The 26,525-nt window shown below is 40.4% G+C and overlaps 1 protein-coding gene across 1 annotated transcript in view; it reads right to left on the minus strand.

Moving 5' to 3' along the window:
- AHCTF1 (AT-hook containing transcription factor 1) overlaps positions 1–26,525 on the minus strand; it is a 54,952-nt gene that overhangs the window by 23,719 nt on the left and 4,708 nt on the right. Inside the window, exons 3-23 of the mRNA XM_056853727.1 lie at positions 24,076–24,256; positions 23,214–23,421; positions 21,608–21,724; positions 19,673–19,757; positions 17,141–17,291; positions 14,726–14,858; positions 14,466–14,647; positions 13,399–13,460; positions 11,391–11,519; positions 10,823–10,913; positions 10,636–10,725; positions 10,333–10,473; positions 9,611–9,715; positions 8,803–8,896; positions 6,198–6,321; positions 5,976–6,032; positions 4,811–4,957; positions 3,411–3,595; positions 2,890–3,034; positions 2,626–2,757; positions 26–173 (exon numbers count right to left, since the gene is read on the minus strand). Coding sequence (XP_056709705.1) covers positions 26–173; positions 2,626–2,757; positions 2,890–3,034; positions 3,411–3,595; positions 4,811–4,957; positions 5,976–6,032; positions 6,198–6,321; positions 8,803–8,896; positions 9,611–9,715; positions 10,333–10,473; positions 10,636–10,725; positions 10,823–10,913; positions 11,391–11,519; positions 13,399–13,460; positions 14,466–14,647; positions 14,726–14,858; positions 17,141–17,291; positions 19,673–19,757; positions 21,608–21,724; positions 23,214–23,421; positions 24,076–24,256 — 2,707 coding nt within the window. The remainder of the gene's footprint in view (positions 1–25; positions 174–2,625; positions 2,758–2,889; positions 3,035–3,410; positions 3,596–4,810; positions 4,958–5,975; positions 6,033–6,197; positions 6,322–8,802; positions 8,897–9,610; positions 9,716–10,332; positions 10,474–10,635; positions 10,726–10,822; positions 10,914–11,390; positions 11,520–13,398; positions 13,461–14,465; positions 14,648–14,725; positions 14,859–17,140; positions 17,292–19,672; positions 19,758–21,607; positions 21,725–23,213; positions 23,422–24,075; positions 24,257–26,525) is intronic.

Below are 26,525 nucleotides of genomic sequence, written 5' to 3' on the forward strand. Positions count from 1 at the left end.
CTGTCCAAGGAAATGAGAAATTTACCTTCCCGCCGAAGTGATGAAGACAAATGGTACGGTTTGGCTCGCTCAACAGCCAGCTTCCTTTGTACTCTAGGCAGGACCTTTCCATACTGTTCTAATATAGAATTTCTGGCAACTGATCTCTCTCTCCAGCGGGGATCCCGGTCATTCTAAACAAAATGAAAAGAGATGAGCTGTAAGTCAACATGTCTAGAACAGTAAACTGGCATCTCATTGACGTATCGCACCAAAAGTCAAACTCTATCCTAGATCAATATTACATGGTGAAGTCATATATTGCATAGACCACATCAATGAAGAAGAGTTGGTTTTTATTTGCTGACTTTCTCTACCTTTTAAGGAGAATCAAATCAGCTTACGATCTTCCCTTCCTCTCCCCACAGATACCCTGTGAGGTAGGTGGGGCTAAGAGAGTTCAGAGAAAACTGTGACTAGTCCAAGGTCACCCAGCTGGTTTAATGTGTAGGAGTAGGAAAACCAACCCAGTTCACCAGATTGGAGTCCACCGCTCAGGTGGAGGAGTGGGGAATTAAACCCAGTTCTCCAGATTAGAGTCCACCTCTAGAGTAGCCAAATTATGTGCTAAGACTTTGTCCATAAGAAAGTAGATATCCCAAATGTTTTAATAACTTTTATGTATAACTAACCACAGCACAATAAGGCTATGAATTTTAATATCTGTATATTAATTTTATATTGGTATGTAAATTGTGATGTGAAACTGATGTGGACTGATCTTTTGATCGTAATAAATGTTGATTGAGCATATGAGCTTGACACCAAAGAGACGGAGATTTTGTGCTAGCTAACCGTTGATACATTAACTGACTGAACTATGTTAGTGAACAAATTGGAATCAGGGAGTTTACTACGCTGGTTAGTACTGAAATCCATCACAAGCTCATGATTTTTTTTAACCCATTCTGTGTTGAAGTGTCAGGGGAGACAATAACCCTATGGTAATAAGGAAAGCTGTAAATACTTTAAAAACTGATTTTAAATGAAATAATTTTATTTTGAAAGTTTAAATTACAGGATAATTGGCAGCCAAAAAAAGTACAAGAAGTGCATATATTAGAAAATTTAGTTTGTTTTGGGGGATAATCAGTGTGGTTGGATCTTGGAATTGCCAAATGAATTTTGTCTTTGATTTGCTATTTGGTTTGGGGTAAAAAAAAAGCAAGAAACGATAATGGCATGAGGGCAAGCTTGAACACGAGGCACTATAGACTATCCTATGTAGAAGTCCACTGACACCCAGTGGGCAAAGCTCTTTAATATGCTTGCACTTACTCTTGAAAGCTCAAACATAGCTATATTCAGAGTATGGCTAGGAAACAGGGAAACACATTACAGCTATGTAGATTCACATTGTTTATTTACAGCCCTTAGCCAGATAAAGTTACAGACAACAATTTACAGTCCAAGTCTTAATTCACTTAAAATATCAACCAGATTACCTCTACCATTTGGGCTGAGAATACTCTATGACAACGTATTTTCATTGCTGCCGTACAAAATTTTGCAACCTGAGAGGTAATAAAGGCGTTATCACCTTGTAGGAGCTTTTCGATCTTTTCTCTTTCCCTGTCGGGTCCCATTCTCGGTATATGGGGCTCAATAAACTTAGAGCAAGGTATTGTATAAAAATTACAGTATAGAAGGACATGCTCAATAGTTTCTAGATCCCCGGATTTACAGGGGAAGAATCTCTCCACCCTAGGTATCTTCTTAAATTTCCCCTCTAGCATGGCAGAGGGAAGGGCTGCGCACCTAACCAGGGTAAAGGCCCTTCTATATCTGTTTATCTCTAAATAACTGAGGTAGGCTGCTGGTGCGAGGATAAATTTAGATGGGGGGGGGAGCCATAAATTGAGGTACTCTTGCTAAATCTGCTTGTTGCTCGATGTCCTTAACTCTTTGCCTTATGGTTGACTTAGCTTGATTCCACCCTAACTGAAGTAGTGCTAGAGGGGTAAAACCCAAGTTATTTAGTTTGTCTTCAATGGCTATAATCCACTTTGACCTAAAGGTGTGCTATGTATTTCTTAGGCTGTTTTGGGAAAGCAAGCACATCCATGGCTCCTGGATGAAATTTTCTGGGGTCATTTGTATGAGTATGTCTCAGCACCAGTTTGAAGAAACTTGTAAAAACAGACAATTTTCCAATGTTCTTGCCTCTGAAGCATCTGTTACCAGATCCTATCAAATAGCTTAATATGGCGTACATAGCAATTCTATTAGAGAAACTGAACCATGCTTTTGCCCTCCATTATATTTCATGCATGGACACTTAAACATCTGATGATTACTTTAGCACTACCATGTATGTTACACATGCAAAGAGTTTTATCCAAGTGTGTTTAGTTTGCTATATGAAAGGGAAGGGACCAGTACACTACTTCTGGTCAATTTCATTTAAGCAATCATTAACACATGGATACTAGGTGAAGTTATCACAAATGTGATAAAGATGCTTTGAAAGGACTAAGCTACAAATAGAATAGTTGATTTTGACAGCCTAACAAAGTAACTTTTTCAGAGTTAGCATCTTGATTTTTTCCCCAGACCCATCTCAACACATTACAATTATGCTTTTACCAGAAGATTAATCTTCAATGACTGGTTTAACTGTAGTGCAGGAACATAGTTGGCACGTTGGAGGTGGTGAACTAAAAGGAACTCATGATTATGAACATCAGCACTTGTCTGCAAGAACTTCTCTAGACACTCCTAGAAAAAAAACCCAAAAAAGATTAAGAAGGCCGTAATTTTGCAAACACTTGTACATATGCAGAAAGTTTTCGGTTAATCACTTTTTAACATGGAATAGTGCCCTGATAATTCATTCCCATCCAAGCTTACTTGTTCTGTATCTGTGAACGGCAGTTTCAGCAAATCTTCCATTAGTCCTAGCTCCTGGCAGACTTCGTACACATGTTTAAGCATTCCTTCGACGTTTAATCTGGTAGAGTGTTGCCGCAACACACTCCATGCTTCCACCATACAACTGCAATGGATTTTTGAAACACAGATTAAAACTTTGTCCCACAAAACAAAATCAATAACCTAGGATTAAAATGTACCTAGTATCTGGATACATATGTGTGTGTGTATGTGTGTGTGTGTTAAGTGCCGTCAAGTCGCTTCCGACTCATGGAGACCCTATGAATAAAAGTCCTCCAAAATGTCCTATCTTTGACAGCCTTGCTCAGATCTTGCAAATTGAGGGCTGTGGCTTCCTTTATTGAGTCAGTCCATCTCTTGGATACATATAACCAACTCATATTACTGCATTTTATTAAAAATGCACAGAAATATTACCACAGAGGTGTTGTTCTTGAATATAGCCTGACATTGTTACGCAGAGAATCTGTTCCTTTTACCTATTAAACAGCAAGACAGTAAGATGAAGGGCAACATCACTGCTGTTGGTCATTGATGGCTTCATCATCTGTATGTATCTGAGTGCTCGCCTGTGCTCTCCTTGGCACATGAAGACTTGGATTATGCGCATGTGTTGCCAAGGCAATTTGATTGCAGCTGGGTGAAACAGATAGGTCAGAGAATTCTGCAAAAGTCCAAAGTTACAATTAAGAATGCTAATAATGATGCTGGAAACTACTTATATGGACAAATGCATGTACCATTTACGGACAGAACCTAAAGAGGGCCATAAGCACAGAGTTGCAGTCTGCCTGGAAAACACCATAGATAAAGAAATGTGAGGCATCATCTCACAAATCTTGATACACAGATCATATATGGCACATAAGGTAAGATTTCTACATATCAGCTTTTTTTGCATTGTAAACATCACATAAATCTTCTGATTGTAATATACAGTGCAAAGCTACAATCTGATTGGAGGGGGAGGGAAGAAAGAGGCGATCACAGGGGTTTTTTTTAAACTCAGCTGTAGGCTCAAGTAGTCTGTTTACCTCAAAAGTACTTTAGACACTATAATTTCAATTAATGAAATCAAGCTGATTTACTTAAAGGCAAACAGCAAACTGATAGCAGAAAATGCCCAGGTGCCATTACATAACATTGCTGGACCTAACTGCTTCTGTGGACTAAGAAAAGTTGTATTTCTCAACTAGCATCACAGAATATTTGCATATGTTTGCTAAAATATGGCCAGGGTAGTTTTCATCAAAGCCCATCAAACAAAAGCCACGAGAACTAGTTTGGACTAAAAGGTTTGTAAAATGGGAAACTACTCGTTAAGTTTAAGTAGGCAGTTTGGAAAACTCTAGCAAATAATTACAAAACAAGCAGAGGACTCGGTCAACATTGTTTTTGCTAATGATCTGATTTCTACGTTAAAACGGAGAACTCAATTTGGTCTTGCATGCCAATCCTACAGATATCTGTGATTAACCAAAAGTGCCATGACCCTATCTAGCCATAGAAGCACCATACACAATTGAAGGGGGGAGGGGGCTTGGTCTGTCCCAGAATTAAAACTAGTTACCATTAAGTCATAAACTCATGGATTGTGTTGGTTCAAAAGCCTTTTTGGTGGCTCAGAAGGTGGGTGTCTATGATACCATACACATATCTCATTCCTTAGAGTTTCATGATAGTGGGACAGAGCAAAACCAGAGCCAATGAACCAACAAGTAGGAGAGAAGCAATTATTTTATTAACTTTAGAATTGCAGATCAGGCAGACAGGAACGAATGCTTTCCACTATTAATGTAAGCTGACTTGACAACGTGGCTATAAGGCAAAGACAAAATGTGGAGTAACTGCTGTACTGAAATATGTCATTTATGCTCACCTCGTAGTCGCCATGATCCAAGCACCAATAACCTTGAATTAGGTTAACCAGACCAACAGGGATTGCAAAGGCAGTTGGGAAAGAGTCCATTGTAGTATCAGTTTTGTTTGGACAGGAATGCATGATGTCCAAAAGTAAATAAATTGTCTGGTAAGTAGTATTAAAGGTAATTACTTAGAAAGAATTTCTGATGAAGTGCCTGAACAAACTACATACACAAAATATATAAAACTTCTTCCTTGCAGCTTTCAGGTATTAACTGAAGTTCAGTATTGAACCGATTAGAGCAAGAAAATGAAAAGTTTCCAGGCTAGAAAGACTGGTTTGGATAGCTTTTCCCCTTTAGTATCTAGGTTTTTTTTTTGGTTTTTTTTTTTACTAGCAGCAAGTTTAGTCCTTAAATTATTAGTCAGGTAACCTTGGAGTATAAACTTCAAAATCCCAAAATGCCACCTATGCCATTAGATAGTAACAGAAAAACAGTAGCTAGAAGTACATAAGAAAAGCCATACTGGATCAGACCAAGTCCCATCAAGGCCAGCGTTCTGTCCACACAGTGGCCAACCAGGTGCCTCTAGGAAGCCCCCAAACAAGACGACTGCAGCAGCACCATTCTGCCTGTGTTCCACAGCACCTAATATATTCAGCACGCTCCTCTGATCCTGGAGATAATAGGTATGCATCATGACTAGTATCCATTTTTACTAGTAGCCATGAATAGCCCTCTCCTCCATGAACATGTCCACTCCCCTCTTCAAGCCCTCCAAGTTGGCAGCCATCACCACATCCTGGGGCAGGGAATTCCACAATTTAACTATGCATTGCGTGAGGAAATAGTTCCTTTTATCTGTTTTGAATCTCTCACCAGCTTCAGCAGATGACCCTGCATTCTAGTATTATGAGTGGGAGAAAAGCTTCTCCCTGTCCACTCTCACCATACCATGCATAATTTTATAGACCTCTATCATGTCTATAAACCACCCAGCCCAACCAAAAAGCTTTTGGACCTTTCAGTTATTAGGCTTAATTCTATATGCGGGGGGGGGGGTTTGTTTGTTTGCTAAATTCTTCAGGTCTGAAGAGTATTTTTGCTACAGGGAAAAAAGGCTAAAGTTGATACACTACAGAATATAAGGCTGCATGAGTTAAATCTTTCAAAGGATACAATTGCATGTTTGTAGAGTTCTTCTATATTTTTCAACAAATAGAGATCAAGGAGCGCCTGTAACACAGAACACACAAATCAGATATTTTGGGGGCAATCTTAAGCAGGTCTATTCCAAAGTAAGTTTCATTTGATTAGATGATGCTTACTCCCAGGGGAGTGTTCTTAGCTCTGCAGCCTTCCTGTATTAAATCCGGCTGAACCTTCAGAAAATCTACTTACATGTAACGTAGGAGGAGGATATTTCCCTGTCCCCCCATCGTCTCTTTGCCACAGCTTCACAACGGTATCACCCAACTGGGAAATCATTCCATCAATCATCAAGCAGTCGGAGTCCCATTTGCCTCTACAACAGAAAAAAGGAATATTCTATGTTTCCATGTGCCAAAAGCATATACAAAAATGTCTGATAACAGACTGTACAATTAGATTGTTTCAGTTTCTCACTCCACAGAATTACCTGTAAGTAAAAGTTTTTGATCTGTTTAGTCTAGAGCAGTGGTTCCCAAAGTGGGCAGTACCACCCCCTGGGGGGCAGTGGGATTACTTAGGGGGGCACTAAGAGGCAAGGGAGCAGCAGGGGGCCGCTAGAGGTGGGCCCTTTCAACTGTGTTGTTCACTAATTTACAATAGGCCAAGCTATGGCATCATGCTGGCAAATTTAGTGGAAAGTATTAGAATTTTTTTCCAGATTTGAACAGCTAGTATCACTGGATCAAGTTCATCAGTTTTGTTGAATAAATTTCAACTAAAAAGTTTTAATTTGATTTTGAATAGATGTGCAATTAATTGCTATTGTTTTGAAATTGTAGTGTTGTTATCTTCTTTAGTGCATCATGCAAACCCCTATTTTGAATAATGCTTTTTATAGGATAGGGTAGGGGGTGCTGGCGCTGAATTTGTGGAACCAAGGGGGGGTGGCCCGAAATGTTTGGGAACCACTGGTCTAGAGGGTCTCTGCAGACAGCCTCTTTGCAAAATTCCAGTCATCTTTAAGTTTCCTCAAACTTAAGATATGGCTGCAAATGCTAAGTACCTACAAATGTATTCAGTTCTGTAGCAGTCAGGTCCCCGCCAAACAGCTTATAATTTAATACACATGACAAAAAATGAAGAGGAGGAATAGATGAACAAGAAAAGATAAGACTTTTGGTGTACCCACTTAACACGAAACGTATCTTTATATAAATATTTCACAAAGATTTGATTTTTTAAAGAATATAATAGTTGCTGAAATGTAAGTGGATCCACTCAGGACATCTTATGGAATCTTGAACCCCCACCCCACCCAGCCCAATCCACACAAGCTTCAAAGTAGTTTAAGGTCATCGTCTAGTTAAAGGGTTGGATCAGATGAACTGCAAATGAAAGCAGTTGACAGAACAGCTCTTTTCCCCTTTCTCCCTCCCTGAGACCCTTGAAATGCTCCTGAGGATGGGGTGCCTTCAGGAACAGAGTTGGGTACAGCATGCAGGGCTACGGTCAGAGGTGAAATTGATCAAAATAAATATCATGCCTACAGGTGTTTCGCTTCAGCATGGTTACTGTCCCAAATGCTTAATCATACCCTGGGTGAGCTCTTCCACAAACAAAGCAAGAGCCTATGAAATATTTTGAGGAGGGGAAAGATTTCTAAATCACCTGCGTTCTCAAGGGCCAGCTAACCCTCTGGGGCCATGTGTTTAAAGGGCAGAGATTTGTTCAATGAATTTGTTCTGTTCATGGTTCATTAGGCCTGAGACATCACACTTGCAAATATCATCATGAAATGTGGTCGTAAAGTGGCTGAAATGCTGAGAAATCAGAAGGCAAAATAAGAAGAAGCTCATCACTCAGAAGTCTTAAGACCTAAGACCTAAACATGCGAAGCTTGTTATCTGGAGTGATTGGGAGAGAAAGGTTTTTCAAATGGGGGAGGGGTTACAGAATATAGTGCCTTGAAAATTATTTAAAACATTTTAAAGCTGCCTTTCCACCCAACTTAGGATCTCCACGGATGTTTACAATCTGAAAGCATTAAAACATGCTTAAAAATACATATATAGGAGGGCCAACAAGGTCTTGAGGGGGCTTCTCATTTGCCCCTCCACCATTATTTCCTACTTCTCCTCCCTGAAAGCCCCCATAACCCATCCCCTTCAGCTGCTTCCTTCTTTCCTTTCCACCCACCAGCCAAACCTACATTTGTCTATCTCCTGTCTTCAGCTTTCCTCTCCTTCCCTTCCCCTGGCAGCAGAAAAACTATGGCCCAGTTGTGTGGTGGGGAATCTGTAAAGACTTGTGGAGGCCACCTTCCTTTCCCCATATTATTTCCTGTTTTCCTCCATCTGGCAACCCTTATATCCCTCAACCTTACCTGTTTCCTTCTCTCCTTCCTACCCCCTCTTTTATTCCCCCGCCCCGCATCTACAGCTATAATTATTATTTACTTCATTTATACTTACACTGCCTTCCTCTGCAATGGGGACCCAAAGCAGCTTCCATCATTCTCCTCTCCTCCATTTTATTCTCACAAGAACCTTGTGAGGCAGGTTAGGCTGGGGGTGTGTGACTGGCCCAAGGTCACCCAGTGAGCTTCAGGGCAGAGTGGGGATTCGAACCTGGGTCTCACAGATCCTAGTCTGAAACTCACAGATCCTAGTCTGAAATTAAACCACACTGGCTTTTGTGGGGTGGCTGATAAGGTAATAAGAAGTAGCTACCAGACAACATATTAAGTCACTGAACATGCAACAGATATGATGTGGGCAATGGCGTGGAGTTGCTCAGCATTGCCCCCTTCGAATTATGCCATGAAGGGTTTTCAAATTCTTTGCAGAAGACTTACCGTGACGAGCGTTCTAATTTCTGACGACTGCTGACGTAGAAGCGGTGTATGTTCTGGTAGTTGTAGAAAGGTTTTGACAATTGCACATCTTCATCTATACATAAGCAATGAAAATACGTTTTACGAAAAGGTATGAAAACCAATCCCAGTTGAAAACAGAACATAAAAGTAAATACTGCCCTGCCAGCTTAAGGATTCCTTGGCCTCAAAAGAGTTGAACTACTTACTCTTAAAGGGCAACATTTAAAAAATAGTGTCTTCCCAAGCCATTCAATTCTCCAAGAACCTCACACTTGAAAATACAAAGTCATAATTCTAACTTACAGCGCAGCTACCTTTAATCAGTAGTATAATTGGTAATACCAACATTTTAATCAATAGACCTGTAAGAAAACGACAGATTTGTTCATTTTGTAGGCTATTTTGGATCCAGAGTGTAGACAATGAAAATTATATAGCCTCCCTTTTCAACAAGGAGTGGTACCTTTTACTGAAGAGCAACCTTTCATTTTCTTCAACACTAAAATGACATTTATGGTGAAGCTTTTATAATGTGCGTGCTCCACTTGGTCAATGAAAAACGCTTTAACAGATTGATAGCCCTAACACATAAATGCATTTTGTCTGCGGTACTGCTATAGGATTTGGCCATCGCGCCTCATCTTAGCAATTTAAAAAAAGGACTATTAGTAAATTAAAACTAAGTAATCCAAAACACAATACTATATTGCCATCAGTGTTTGTTTTAGCTGAGCTACCCAACCCAATTATAATCCAGGAGAAATGAACCATTGTTTTCAAAGCTTACCTACGCCTTCAGGAAGAAGACTGGATCGACAGAACCAGATGACCACTTGCACATACTGCAGAAGTAGACTAGTTACAGCCTGTTTATTGGTTAAATCTGTAATGCCTGCAAAGGGATTGATACATTATTTTTAACATGACTAAATACTTTATTGTTTGAAAGCAAATTAACAATTTTCAGCCAGGTTTTCAAGTATAGGTGGATAATAACCTACAAAGTCTTGTTTGGATTAACATTTACTTGCAAACACACCTTTCTGCTCATCTTAGGGGAAGGAAAGGAGGGTCACATTTCGCTTTATTTCCCTCCATACTGGTTTTGATGTTTATTGGCATGGCCTTTCATCAGGATCAAACACTGATATCTGCTTTAATTTTAAAATTTAAGAAGCAAGGAAAAGAAAGAAACCCACCACCATGAAGAAGCTGGAATGCAGTGATGTAGGTTTAAAAAAATAAAAATAGAAATAGAAAAATGTTCTGAAGTCTTAAAGAGATGGTGACCTGATTTAGCACTTCTTGTCATATTTAGTAAATGAAATATTTATTTAGTTATGTTAATTTTAGAAATGTCCACCCACCCACGACTGTGGAAAAAGTTTCAATATGGAGAACACTGTCCCACATCACTGCTAGAACATATAGAAGGGGGGAAAAGAACACTTATGTGTCAGGAAGTTATATGATGAGATGTGCATATTAGATTTCCTCACATTTACAAACCTTTTTCTGTGAGTTCTTGTGCCTCTGTTACAAAGCAGTTCAAAACTGTGTTAAGGTTGCTAAGAAGCAACTCACAGCGCTGCAGAGACTGTAGTGTTTGTGGATCAATAAAGTTAGATGATCCGTCAAACAGTGGGACACCTTATAAAACAAAGACAAAATTATGACATTATTATTAATTCAGAGTGCTTTGAAGGTGTTCATCTCAACGTGAGTAAATGAAGCATTAACCCAGTGATTCAAAATATTCAGCATATTGAAGTCCAACCTTAATACTTCCAATTTATGTCATATACTACTTACATAGTCGAACAAACTCTTCTTTTGTGGTGATCACTTTATTCCATGTCCATTCAAGCACAAAGCGCATGTTGGGGGCAGAATCTGGTTGTTCTTAGAAGAAGAAAACCAGGAACAGAAGTTATGAGAATCTGTTACCTCTCAAATTAAAACAGTAGGGGGAGGGGGAACCCAGTAAGGCTGTATTTACCTTCAGTGGTCCACTGCTTGATGCAGCTTGTGAGGAGCCCCAAAGAGCTAGTTTGGACAGCAGCTGATAATACAGCTTCCAACTGTTCTTCCTAAAACAAATAAAAGCTCATTTTAAATCCCACCTTTTAACCCAGAAGCTCACGAGAAACAGAGCTGAGTGTTGCCAGCATACCAGTGAAACCTTAGTCAACAGTTGCATGTAATTGTTAACTGGTGGGAAGGATAGAACAGAGAGCTACAGAACTCCGAGGCAGAGGTGCCATGGAGCAGAACAAGAGACACATCCTTTGCACCACTGGGGTGGACCAATGGATTCTAGTTTCTTTAGCTCCCACTGTAGCAGTCCAGTCCAGAGGGATACCAAGGTATGAAGAGAATAAAGAGTTGGCAGGTTCACATATCATCTTCCTGGTACAAGCCATCTACCAGAGCTACCAAAACAGTTTTATTTCCACAACTGTGCTGGAAGTCACAATGATATTGGCCTAGATAATCTGTGCATGTGCATTCATGCGCACACAATGTAAAAGGCTGTGCTGCCTTTCACATATTTGTCATGAACTCACCTGACTCAGACTTGAAGGCTGCACGTCAACAAATCTCGGAGAGAGCAAGCCAGCTATAAGACATCTATTGTAATTATCAGGAATGGCTTCGTTTAAAGAACCACCCGATTGTTTTAAGAAATGCAAAGTCTGAAATTAAACCACAAACAGCAGCAATTAATTGAAAACAGAGGCAAATTACTAACTGTCACCATAAGTGAATAACAACACATTCCTAGATTCGGCGTGGGGGAACGGTGGGGAGGAGGCACAGCCGCGCCACCTCCTAAAGCCGTTCCCCGCATGCCGGGAAAAAAAAGCCTTTTAGCGGCTTTTTTTTGTAAAATGGGGCCTTTTACCCCATAGAGAAAAGTACGCCTGCTAAAAAGCAGGTGCAGCTTTGCTCTTCTCTGCGCAGGCGTTCACTGGGTGAAAGGGGACAGGAAGCTGCCCAATGGCAGCTCCTCCCCCCGGCCCAGGAACACCTTCTGGGACCCTGTGACACCTCCCGGGACACCGGTGTGGGCTTTTACATTGGTGGGATGCCAGAGGAAGGCCCCATTGGTGTCCCGGGGTGGCGCTGCCATGGAGTCTGGGCCTTCACACCAGCGTTCGGGCTCAGGAATGTGCTGTAAAACTGCAAAATTAAAAGTCATCAAAAGGCATCTTACAACAACCCTTAGCAGGTCAGAGAAAAAAGTTTTAACTATAACTTCCCCCCCCCAATTAAACCTTGTGACAGCTTCACAGTGCCAGTGGATTACATCCTACGTAGGAGAAATTCCCACTGCAAAAGCAGTTCCATTTGGCCCGCAGAGACAAAAAACCAAATGAGTCGGGGGCAATTCTGCCCACCTCCTCCATGCAGCCACCCGTGTTGCGTGATTTCTGTCCATATGAGCCGCACCCTGATAACAGCTTTTTGAAGAGCGTGACAGGCCACTGCAGGAGGCGACCTGTGAGGATGACCTCACCTGCAAGTTTTTTTGTAGGATCCAAGCCAATGTATTTTAGATCATTATTTCTATTTCAGCAATAGGTTCTGGATTATTAAAGTAACCAACAGATCCCAACAGTGAAAGTGAATTTCTTTGATATTCCCTTCAGAAGGGATGAACAGCTTAAGGAAAAATCAGCAGCTTCCAAGGTTCTCCCCCGTCTTCCCTATGAACGGATCTGACTTTTTTTTAAAGCTTCTATTTTTGCAGCAAGTTACAGATTGTGGTTTGACCTCTTCCTTCCAAACTAGGATTAAATGACAATTTCAGCAAAATTGTGAAAATTATAACAGGGATTTCTCTTTAAATATGTTGTAGCATGAACATGCGGCCATTTCAACTATTTAAACACAAAAATAAGGAAAGCACTACTTAGCAAGCACTGTTCATATATTCTCTGTAGTAGTCTTACAGACTTACACAGTAAACACATATAAAGCCTTTTATTCAACAACCTGTCTCTAAACTGGATAATCTGAGGGTTCTTTTAGCAGGGGTGGATTTTAATACTACATTGGCAGTCAGCAAATTTCTTTCCCAGTCAATTAAGATTAAAAAAAAAACTAATTTCCTTATGGGTTATTTGGATGGTTCCTTTTTTCCCTTTTTATTTTGGTCCCAGTGTGTCATTGATCAGGTCCAAATTGGCCATGTGAACAGTATCATTAAAGTAAAGTACACAGTTAACACATATCTTCATCACCTGAAATATTTAACCTGACATGATTTGGAGGTGGCCGATGATCAGGAATAACAACTGCAGCATACTGCATTTTGCAAGCATTGGCGTGTAATGAAGAATAAAGACATTTCAAACACACACACACACACACACACACGGTGCCAAAATGACTACAGCACGAGTTTTTCCTCCTCCTTTCTTGTAACAATTTTTGGTGCTCTCTTAGATACCTTCAGATAAAATTGCCAAGGTAATGATTTGATCTACATGACATTTGTGTGGGGAAAGAGTGCAAATAACAAGAACCTTCCAAAAACGGGCCAACGGAGAACTTAAAAAAAAAACTTACATCTTTTTGGAACCCTGTGCAAGTTACATGAACAACTCCACAGTTCAGCAAACAAGTGGCATCTAAAAAGACAGAATTATCATTAGAATTCTCATTGCCAGCAAAACAAAACACTGAACAGTTAAAGATCCTTATTAACTTCATTTTCCTCTAACTATATCCAAACATTTCTCTAGAAAATGTAGGTGATGCAAAAGGTGAGAGAACCATATAGAGTAACTAATTTTATGCTGTCTCTAAAGAGGATCCCTCTATGTACCAGTGTGCGAGGATACAAAAAAAAAGGTCTCTCTGCACCCACTGCACTTGCACCATACTTCTTGTTCTCTCTCTCAAACGGCTTCTTTCACAGGTATGGTATGAGCACCCCAACCAGGAAGTTTCCTTAGTGGAAGGGGGTTATGTATTAATGGTATTAGCTGAGGAGAGAAAGCTGCATTAAGTCCATTTATGTTTCTGCTTGCGCACTCCAACCTATTACAAATACTCCAACCTATTACAAATAATGGAGTATGCTGCAGTATGGTAAAGAGTATAGGACTAGTATCTGGAAGACCCAGGTCTGACTCTCAACTTGTACCATGGAAGCTTGCTGGGTGACCTTGGGCCAGTCACACTCTCAGCCGAACTTACCTCACAGGGTTGTCGTGAGGATAAAATGAAGGAGAGGAGAATGACGTAAACCTCATTGGGTCCCCATAGGGGAGAAAAGCAGTGTATAAAATAACTAAATAATTCTTACATAACTTTTCTAGCATGCCACAAATCTATAGGGAGCCTGCTTGTCATTAGCGATTTTACTTACACTACCTTGGACACTACCTTGGATGCTCCCACAGTCATATTTGAGTGCTGGAAAAAGGTTTCCCTACTACTGACATACTAGCAAGTAGGAAGATGTTTGGAATCCCTGCACCAACCAAATGACAATTTATTTTAAATACTAGGCAAGCAATGGTCTGGAAAGCCTGTGGAACAGCAGCAATCACAACTGCTAAAATGATACACATTTCATCTCTTCATTTTCAACATGTTTCTAACAGAAGCAGTTGTTACAGAAGACCTACCAAAGTTGTAGGTGCTTGGGTTAAAAAACTGTTCAGGTGGAGGGTACGATGGAGGTACGCCACGACTTAAGCTTCGTTCATGTACCAGGACATCCAAGATGCGATGTGGATTGGTCATGCTCACCACAGCATCCAGGGACCACAACGCAAAATAGGGGCAATTATGCAGAAATTCCCCTGGTCTTAAGAAAACAGACAATAGTAAGAAGTTACACGGGTTATAAAATTATAAAACATCAGGAAAAACTGCCACTTCTTACCTTAACGAGTCCGGCATCTGAGCATGGTACCAGCGATTTATGTCAAAAATGCCTAAATAGGTAGATGGTTTGCCTTGACCGTATGTGTTCACTTGCCAGCTGAAGACAGAGACGCTTGTGTCAGGTGATATGACTGGAAAAAAAGATGACACTGCTGTAAAAAAGATTGTCAGCTATCGATTACATAAATACAGTGCAATTTTGCAGAATGCACCAACACCTATTTTAATGCAGAAAAACATGTTATAATTCAAGTAATTTGTTAACATGTAATGAGCTGGCTGTCATGCTCATGTGCTGCTACTCCCTCCTCATCTTGCCCATGGAGCTGATTTATGACTCTATTAGCGTTGTACTCAAGATGGGTCCTTTTTGCTCCTGTATCCTGAAACATTACCACAAGATATTTGAAGGTTGGCACTTGTTCTAATCTATGCCCTTTTATGGTCCAGGAACTTATTTTGGGCTTCTTGCTGAAGACCATAACTTTAGTTTTCTGATAGTTGATCTCCAGTTGATTTTGATCACAGTAAAGATCAAGCTGTTTCAATGCACGTTTGAGGCCAACCTCCGTTCTTGATATCAGGACCATATCATCAGCGTAGAGAAGTGCCACTATAGGGTAATTTGCTATAGATGGTGGGTGTGTATCTACCGCCCTGAGGCTGTCAATCAAATCATTTATAGACAGAGCAAACAGATAGGGGGCCAAAACACAACCCTGCTTGACACCTTTCTCAACAGCAATAGCATTTGTTAGATGACCCTGTTTATTACATCTAATCCTGATTGTTGTGTCTGTGTGTAAACGTTTCATCAGAAAAAGAAGTCTCCTATCGATCGTGGAACTACTCAGCTTAGCCCAAAGTTCCGCCCTAGGGATGGAATCAAATGCAGCCTTCAAATCTATGAAAGCTGCATATAAAGGAGCACCACTGTTCAACGGGTATTTATCTATTAAACGTGTTAAAATCATAACTTGACCTGTGGTAGAGCGGCCTTCCCTAAACCCAACTAATGATCCCTAAAAATCATAGAGATGTTCTCTTTTTTAAGAACAGAAAAATGGTCTGACCTTTCTCTAGCCACAACACTTGCACCTTTTACAGAAAAGAAAGAGTTCTTAGATAAGTGCATGCACTTCATGACTGACCTGGTATGCCTGCATATGGCACTCAAACATCTGTACCCAAAGAGGAAAAACATAGTGCGAGAACTGTAAAGTCTCTATGTTGAAATAAGGACACTGCAATGCATTTCAACCTAGTTTCCGCACCTCACAGCATCTTTGTTACTTCATATACAATAAAATATGGGGATCCCAATCTCATTCCTGCATTCAGCTGAAAGCACTTGTGTATGTGAGACCTGTATATTGGACACTGCATCCCATTACCTTGTACACAGGCTTTTTGTTCTTGTACATGCAAGGCACATGGGGGAGGGGTCAGGGCCAATCACAGCTTTTTATTTCAAGTATACATGGCCAATTTCAATTTCCTCAAGCGTGGGAATAGTCATTTAACTTGTGAAACAGCTCTCAGTCCCTCATCAGATCTCTGAGATTAACCAGAAATATATATTTGTGTGCTTCTTTGTGGAATACTTTGTACAATACAAAGGAGATGAACACATCTCACATCCCCACAATTAACACTTTAGTGTGGGTGGGGAAGGATATCTAGGAGAATCTATAAACATTAAACAACCATAATTACTTAAGCCTCACAAGCTGTAAGATGGTTTTATAGCCACTGACATGTATCCCCACTGTAAACATTACAAGTTCAACCATCAGGATGTGCTGCAAATACTTTGGCACTGTGGGAAGCAGCTAAGAGTTATATTGCTCACCTTGGCAACAGATGACATGAATACTTGCCTAAGCTAGGAAGGAAGCAGGCTCTAGCCCACAGGTTTATTATTAACAGACTTGTTATAACATCTTTGAAGTGCCATAAGACTCCTCATTTTGCCTTGAATTAACAGTTACCTTACAAAAATAGGTAAAGATGGAAGGTCTAGCTGTATTTTGTTAATAGTTGTCAGTCGGATGTTATTGGAAAAGATGGATTAAACAATAATTAAACATAGCCACTATTAAGGATGCCCTCGTCCTTACCTGCTGGGAGCAGAAGGTAGTTCTTAACTGCTCCACCTTTACTGCATTTTATCTTTAGTAGTAGCAATGTGAGGAACCACTTATCATTGCTTTCTATACATTAAATGATTATTATAGCGATTATCATTAAACCATTTATGAGACTGCTCATAGCTGCTTAGACTCTGAGGCAAAACTGGACATACTGAAGTCTGCCAAAACTTACGCAGAATTGCCGAATTTGAAGGATCAGCAGGGAACCCTCATTCTCAATAACGCCACAGTTAAGTTTTTGAAACAAAATCTATACCAACCTTCATTAACGCCATCTTCTCTGTCAACATGGCTTCGAAATTTTTCTATAGTCTGACAGCCAATTAATTTGGTGTTGCTCGTTTGTCCTCTCAAAGAGAAAACACCCCCTGTAAGGTCTAGACTGTACCTTTCTTCACAATACTCCAAACCCTGAAAGAAGTGATTACATGAAATCAATAAGCAGAATACAGACAAGCAGAATTTTAAGGTTCCATGTTTTTATGAAGAGAATCTACTATCCATTAATACTTCAAAATTACTTCCTTATTATATACATGACAGCAAGGGTTGATATGATCTTAAGAAAAGATTTGTAAGGTAAATTACATAAACAAAGCTTGAGAGCAAAAGCACAGGTACAGTGTCATCTGTTGATAGTTTTTAGATTTCAAAAAAAATGTCACAGACAGCAACTGTTTAAATATCTTTGCATTTGATAGAGTGGGCTCTGTTACATAAAAGCTTATGCCTTAATAAATCTCTCAGTCTTTAAAGTTTCCCAAAACTAGTTAGTATTTACATTAAAGGCACTAGTATACTTAAATTATGAAGCATTTGTTTTTTTCTCTGCCTGATCTCATCATACTTACTAAGGACAATAGCAACTCCAGAGAGATGCCAAGTACACAGCTATGGGACCATTTAACTAAGGCCTCTCAGTAACTTATCAGGGCACTTAATTGCAAAAGAATACTACCATATTAACACTCTGCCTCATTTTCCCCGAACAGGGGAGAATGCCACAATAATACAGTTAAGGCTATTTGAATTTACAAACAAAATGTCCAGGTCAATTAGGTAACTCAGATGATCGCCAACCACACCTCCTCATATCCTGTCTGTGAGAAACCCACACAGCTGTGTTCCATGAAATGGATGCAGAATGCGATTGCTGATTTTGCCAAACACTTTCTTCTTTGACATGCAACATTGGGGCGGGAGAGAAAGAGAAAAGAAGGAGCAGAAAAATGTGGAAGAAAAAAGTCCCCAGGATAAGGCAGACAAGGGAAGGTTCTGCAAATGTTGCCATTTGTTCCAGGCCTCCACATCTCTATTCTATGTAAATAGTGGCTGAACTAAGTGAAAAAAATATTGCCCAAGTATTGTCAGATAGCAAAGTCAGAGTCAAAAAGGAGGCCTAAGGAAAACCTCTTTCAAACTCAAAGGGGAGGGGCTTTGGAAGAGCCTCTGCTTTGTATGCAGAAGGTTCCAGGTTCAACCCCCGGCATCTCCAGTTGAAAGTACCAGGTGGTGGGTGATGTGAAAGGCCTCAGCCTGAGACCCTGGAGAGCCGCTGCCAGTCAACAATACTGCCTTTGATGGACTGATGTTCTGACCAGAACAAGGCAGCGTCAAGTTCAATCTACTTGTTTTTCTTTATTGCAAAATGTTTAAACAAACTCTAGGTTGATTCAGTGCAAGGACCCGAGGTCCACACAAGGTTCTCTGATCTTCCTGGTTTTCCAGGGTCAGAAATGGCTGCTGGGGAGATGGGAGAGCCGGAAAGACCCACAGCCATCAATTATTGCAAAATCAACTCAGCCCAAGACATGATCCGTAGAATCTGAATCAATAAACAATAAACACCCTGCTGTGAGGTGTTAACAGTTGTGGCAAAACCCACTCACTTTTATTAAGGCAGGGGACCTGTCAAAGAACTGTCTACTTTCAGACTCGGAAGCCTGTTTTGTTTAAATTAAAGCAAGCTACATGAAGCTGAAGATGGAAAAGGGCTATGAAGAGACATGAACCATGCTGTAAAGCAGAAAGCATCTGAAGAATTCAGCCTGAAAGGCAGAATCCAAGACTAGCTAATCACACCTATTTACACATTCCAACAGCCAACTCAGATATTACAACCACCATACAGAGGTCACAGAAACTGATTCTGTGTGTTTGCTCTTCAGATACCATTGCATAGCCTCCTTACCAAGAATACCAAAAAAGTGTAGTGGTGGTCTAAAGACTCCCCATGGTATCAGAGCAGTCAATCATGGCTTGAATCCATTACAACAAGCTGCATTTCCTGCATGACGTGACAATGTTTGAAATGGCCCTTAACTCTAAGGATTTAGCCTCCAAACGCAAGTTACTGTGCAACTGGTTATCTGTATACATTTGATGCAACATGAAGATACTGCAGCAGGAATCAGAATTAGGTACATTAGTAGAAAGCCTATTTCCTGTTTGCGTCATTTCCACAGAACTAACACACACGGGTCTCTTTGTGCAGAACAGTTTGTCTTTAAAAAACCCCTGCAAGCACAGTGAATAAGAACTATTAAATATTTCCCAAATAAATTCAACAAAAGCTATGTATAAAATTAACAAACCAGTTAAACAGCATATGAAAAGAATACAGAGATATTCCAGTGGGCCTAACAAAAGCAAAGTCTGGTCTCACTGAGCTCCAAATCTCCTTATTCTAATAGTTTCAGATTAGCAGGAATGTGGATCAGACTGCCTTGCAGTACAGTTGGAGCTTTTATTTCACCACCACAGTCCAATAAAATAGTTTATCAATACTTTACCTCGTACATGATTTGCCCAGACGCCAAATGCCTTCTGTCACTGAAGGCCAACTGCAGCAAATGTAAGCTGACAACGTCCCCTTCGCTAAAATAAAATAAATCAACAAGTTTCAGTACAGAAGTTGTCTAACAAAAGCACCTAATACTACAGAACACAAGCGGCCATCATTATAACTTTAAGAACATTAACCATGCAAACCACAGTTATCCCCCCGCCCCAATATGTTATCCTTATCCTGCTAACTTGGTTGCAGGAGCTCCAATGCATACACAGAAGTCGGTTGCTTGGATCAAGCTTCTTAGTAATTTAACCGAAGAAGTTGATCTGCATAAACCATTTCTTTTACCGTATTTTTCCATGTATAAGACGATCCTTTTTTTCTAAAAATATTTAGAAAAAAATTGGGGGGTCGTCTTATACATGGAAGGTTGCTCTCTTCCCCGCCAGGCAGGGAAGAGAGTGTGTGTGTGTGGGGGGGAAAGAGACCAGTCGCCCTGGCCGGCCGGCGACCAGCCTTCCCAAGGTCCCCGCTCTCTTTCCGGCCCCTATTTTTCCATACACCCCCATGTATAAGAAGACGCCTGATTTCTTAATTTTGGGTTAAAAAATATAGGGGTCATCTTATACATGGGGGTATCTTATACATGGAAAAATATGGTAATTTTATGGGTTGGCTCCTTCTGCTGAAAGATCTGTATATAGTCCCACACACACAAGATCTGTCTGCACCTTTGGGAGCGAACAGAGTTCCAGAATAAGGCTTACTGCAATTCTATAATTTCTATCACTGGGGTGTTGAGTGCCTCAAAGCTGCTTTAAAAAGGAAGGCTAGGCTGCAACATTCATACTTTCTAGGCTGTACTCCAAGCTGGAATGCTCCTGAAGCAGGACATGGAGATCAGTTAAAATCAATACCATAGCAATAAAGTATCAATAAAGTAGCTAAAATTAACAGTAGCGGTAGAGAAAAACACCAAGCAGGAGATAATTTAAATAACACAACATTAAAACAGCCCCCTGAGATGATTAAAAAGAACATGATATGGTCACAGAAACACAATTGAAAGTAACTGCAGCAAACTCACTGGCAATTAATAATACTGCAACTCAGTTTTAAACACAAAGTTTCAGCAAACTTATGCAGCTGACAACTATTTTCAGGAACAATTGACAGCAATTTTGAAAGTTCACCAGATGCCATTTTCAGGAGATGCAAGAAGAAGAGTTGGTTTTTATATGCTGATTTTCTCTATCTTTTAAGGAGAACCATACAGGCTTACATTCTCCTTCCCTTCCTCTCCCCACAACAGACACCTTGTGAGGTAGGTGAGGCTGAGAGAGTTTGGAGAGAACTATGCCAACTCTTACCTTTAAAGCCTTAAATGGTCTGTGACCAGGTTTCTAAAGGACCTCTTGCTCTCATGTGATCCTGCCCAACTGCTACAATCTTCACTGAAGGTCCTGCTCTGTGCGATTCTCACTGTGGAGGTGCCTTGTCTGAGGAATTCCTTTCCAGCATCTTCTCACCCATCACTTCCTCTATGAATTTTAATTTTCCCAGGCTTCAGTTCATCATGTATTGATGCTCTTTGTTCTTCATGTATGATGCTGTGGCTTACTGATTTCATTGTCTACTTGCTATTCGAATGCTGTTACACTTAAGAATAGTCTACCCTCACAGTTCAGGTGCTTTGAGTTTTTAACTTATGTCACTTTGGTTGGCTCTTGTTTGCTTACTGAAAACAGCCTCAAGCAACCTTCGTTGGAACAGTGAGTTAAAATATTCCAAGCTCAACCCAACAAAATATATGCAGAGTGCCAAGGCCAATGGACTGATCCTGTGTTAAACAGGCAGAACTAAATGAACAGGCAGAACTAAATGAACAATACGGTTACCTGTCGCTAAGGCTAAGATTGTCACTGTTCTCACTCACCTTTCTTGTGTTGACTGAACAGCCCACAAGTAACAACAGTTGCGGGGATCATTTTCAGGTTCCTGAAAAGTAACAGCATAGACTGGAATCCTACCTCCTTCTAACTGGGAGTGGTATCTAGACACAAGGCAGAAAGGGGGGGGAGAGAAGAGAAAAAGGGGAAGATAAAAACATCTATAGGTCTGTTTCTACAGTGCACAGGAGATTGCATGTTGATGCTATGTTTGAAACACTCTCATTCTGTATTGCACACAAATCCACCTAACATACTTTTTCTCCATATTCCAAGTATTCCGAGGACAAAATGGAAGAGAGGAGAATGACGTGAGCCGCTTCAGTTCCCCATTGGGGAGAAAAGCAGTGTATAAATGAAGTAAATAATTGCATAATATAATCTGATACTGGCAGAGGAAATCCAGTATTTCATGTTTAGTGATCATGAAATTGTCATTATTGTAGCGCCACTAATGCCTCACAGAATCAAGATCTTGAAGCCCTGTCACAATTTTAAATACTTTAATTTACAGTAAAAGGCCAATACTGGTATGCGAAATTGGCAAGATTGTCACCCAGCACCTCTGTTTACCATTTAAATAACAAGCTTTAGTGGTAGCAACATATGTGTCACATCAGCAACAAACGCATGAGAACCTTACTAGAACCAGGTACGCATTAGCTAGGCAGAGGCATCTCTGAACTTAAGGCCCCAAGGGCACAGAAAGACTAATACAAGCAGGATGTTTTTACCTGCCCTTTATATTTCACTTAAAGACACTTCAGCAATCATTATTTCCCGCTTTGTAAATGAACATAAAGTTGTATGTCAGTCCCATTATCAGCTTTTAATTTATTTGTTAACACTCAGCTGTTTCACATGCTAGCCATGGTCTGACACAGAAGGCAGCTTGATATAAGAGTGTTCATCCAAGCCGACCAGCATATTTCACAGAATGTCATGGGATGAAACAGCTGCAATTCAACGGGTTGGATCCAAAACTTATTTCCCATTTGTGGAAAGGGGGCCATTTTTGTTTCTGCCCTCTACCAGTAGGGAGGGTCTGTGGCTCAGTGGTAGAGCATCTGCTTGGCATTCAGAAGGTCTCAGGTTCAATCCCCGGCATCTTCAGTTAAAGGGACTACGCAAGTAGGTGATGTGAATAGACCTCTGCCTGAGACCCTGGAGAGCCGCTGCCGGTCTGAGTAGACAATACTGACTTTGATGGACCGAAGGCCTGATTCAGTATAAGGCAGCTTCATGCGTACCACTGCAGGCCCCCTCAACACACCCAGTGCTCTTTCAGGGTTGTACAGTGCACACTGCAGTGAGAGAAAATGTGGGAAAGTTCCATTTTGAGAGTGGACTGCCACTCACAGAAATCATTTCCAATCCAATGATTTCTATTTTGCCACCTTAAAAAGGCTGTTAACATGAAACAGTACACTCATACAAGTCACTTCTACAATTTATAGAAGCCCTATGTAAGCCCAGGTGACGTTACTACAATCATGCATTCAAGAATGTCTACAATTAATGCACCGCTGCATCACTAGAGATGCTAGAAATGTATCAAATGAAACCCACCACTTCTCATATAAACATACTTACTCTTTCTTCAAGTTTTTCATGTTCCATAATGAGAGGTAACCATCAGAAAACCCCACAACTAACTGGTTGATCCTGTGTATGTACGAGAGAGTTTTCACAGCGGTTCCAGATGGGTTCAGTAGCTGGAAACAGAGATGCCGACCTTTCCTTGTGATTGCTTCCCTTATTTGTGGTATTTCAGGAGGGATTCCAGTGATAACTTCGAGGTCTGCAAATAAGGTATATTGCAACATAAATTCATGCTATAAAAATAGCTTACTTAAAAAGATATAGTTCAATGAACAAAGTATACATTATTAGGTATTCTTTAGATGGAATAGCTGGTGCAGGAGAGTGGCTAAGAGCTGTGCTATGTGAGGCCGCAGATTTAAATTTAATTTTATCTAATGTCACATAACATGGCTAAACAATATTCCCAAAATTAGCTCCCCATCTGCAATACCAGCATACCCTACAGGGAGGTTGTAAAGATTACTATGATTATAAACATGAAGTGCTTTGAAAAATCTAACTGCTATGCAAACAGACTTATTATTAGTGTGGAATATTTTAGAACTGCACATGAGAGGCAACCAATGGCTAAAATATCAGTTACTGTGGCACAGGCCAAGGTGATGTTTTCACCAACTATAATCCCCCTCCACACACAGAAAAGAATCAGATACTAATTGAACAGCTTGTTAGACAGCCCTCCAACTGGAGACAAGACTAGTTTCAGGAACACAAACTGCCCAGCCACCTCCCCTCTGGCATTAACTAGAATATTAGCAATGTTCTAGGAAATTCAGCTATTTTGCTCTTCAAGAAGCAAGCAATATTACAGGGTGGGGGAAAGAAAAAGAGAAAAGTGAGCTGGATTTACCAGATGCCTCTATTTCATTCTGGCTACACGACAAGTCATCCAGACAAAGATCAATCAGAAGAACATGTCCAACATCTGTAACCACAGCTGCCACACCAAACAACCACCTGAGACTCTGGTGCAAGTGTTGGGTTGTCAAACTGGCTCCTCCATGGTTAATTATGGGTTCTATTGCAGTAACCTATGAGAAAACAGAGCGTTATTTAAGCCATTTGTTGAACTTTAAGATCAGTATGCAAATATTCCACTTTACTCTGTCATATCATAAGAACATAAGAAAGGCCCTGCTGGGTCAGGCCAAGGCCCATCAAGTCCAGCAGTCTGTTCACACAGTGGCCAACCAGGTGCCTCTAGGAAGCCCCCAAACAAGCAGCAGCACCATCCTGCCTGTGTTCCACAGCACCTAAGATAATAGGCATGCTCCTCTGATCCTGGAGAGAATAGGTATGCATCATGACTAGTAGCCATTTTAACTAGTAGCCATGAATACCTCTTTCCTCCATGAATATGTCCACTCCCCTCTTCAAGCCTTCCAAGTTGGCAGCCATCACCACATTTTGGGGCAGGGAGTTCCACAATTTAACTATGCGTTTTGTGAAGAAATATTTCCTTTTATCTGTTTTGAATCTCTCACCCTCCAGCTTCAGCAGATGACCCCGGGTTCTAGTATTATGGGAGAGGGAGAAAAACATCTCCCTGTCCACTCTCTCCAAACCATGCATAATTTTATAGACCTCTATCATGTCTCCCCTCAGCTGCCTTCTTTCCAAGCTAAACAGCCCTATACCGTTATATTCCAACATTACAGTTCTAGAAAGTTTAGGACTGGGCTAAAGATCCCAATATGCCATGAGAAGCTGCACAAAAATGCACCCATTTACTTTTTTTTTTTTTTTGAGTACAGCAAGCAGGTTTGGCTTGTCCTGGGCATAGCTGAATAACTGCTCTGACCCTCCTCCTAAGCATAGGAAACAGAGGCATAAGCAAGTACTAGAAAACAAGCAAAATGCATTCTTTGTTTTTACTGATCTCAAAACACAGAATTACATCATGCTAAAAGTTGTATGTGTGTAAGTTTTTGTTTTAAATCGGGGGCCTTTTCCCCAGGCACTAATAACATGACAAACAAGATCGCAGCACTTCGACAATATGGATGATTGTGTAACATTTAGAGAACACATTTCCGGTTAGCAGGACAAGAATGGCAGCTTACTTCAATGACAAAGAACTTTTCCAGAGCTATTTAAGATCATTCTGAAGCTAATAAGATTTGATACAAGTCATTCCAGCCATATCAACTACAATAGCTTAAACACACATACATTGAGTTAAACCATTTCAACATTTCTGTTCACCAGCTAAGAAAGCATCGGTTAAACTATTGTGTCATATGGAAGCCACCTTTTACAGAACACATTCCCCATTGAAATAACTCCATGTGAAATTCTTTTTCTGCATATACCTGGATTCTGCTTACATTTACAAATCTGCTAGCCCTTAAAAACACACACACACACACACACCCTACAAAGTTTTCTGTTATCGGATCAATGAAGAATCTGGACACTGCTTCACAGAACACACCACTGGGTTTGTAAAAACCAACAGGGTAGGCAAAACCAAACATAATCCTTCCTACAGAAATATTTTATACTTCAATGTATCAGTCAATGTCTTTTCCTAGATTATTTAGAAATCAAAGTGGCGATTCATATGTTACTTGGCTTTTAGGATTTAATCAAGATTGGGAGCAGGCCTTGGGTTGGGTGCTTATTTTCAAATGACCTCCAAAGGGAAATGGAATATTTGAATTGATAGGATTCAGCGTAAAACGTTCTACAACCACTCAAGGTAAGGGCTGACCTCAAAGTAAACCTAGGATTTGAGCTAGTATGAAGTACATGTTTTTGGCTAATACGGTCTCCGAAAACACTATTAAAGTGGGCATTTTACAAAGCGACATCTTGGAAGAAGTATAAACTTAAAACTAGAATTCTTGTCCTAAGTTTAAGCTAAAATGACCCTATCGCATTCTGGACCAGTTGCAGTTTTTGGGCTGTCACAGGGCAGCCCCACACAGAGCATGCTGCAGCAATCCAACCATGAGGTTACAGAAGTCTGGATCAGCCTAGCCAGATCAGCTGAGTCTAGGTAACAAGAAAGCTGGCAAGTCACATGCAGCTCATAGAAGGTGCTCCTGGCCATGATGCCAATCTGAAGATTAAAGTATACAGGGACATGGGAAACAGGAGGCACTTTCTAAGTGTTGATTCCAAACAAGACCTTGCAGCTTCAGACTATAATAAGAGACCCACTTATATCTGGGCACACCTTAATATTTATCTAAGAATAAGAAATGCATTTTATCAGTTTTTAAAACATTAAGAAGGTTAAATTAAATATTAAAGTCACCAATAGTAACTAAACCCAGTGGAGTTGTAGAAAAGGCT

The sequence above is a fragment of the Euleptes europaea genome, chromosome 7 (assembly GCF_029931775.1).
Source record: "Euleptes europaea isolate rEulEur1 chromosome 7, rEulEur1.hap1, whole genome shotgun sequence".
NCBI lineage: Eukaryota > Metazoa > Chordata > Lepidosauria > Squamata > Sphaerodactylidae > Euleptes > Euleptes europaea.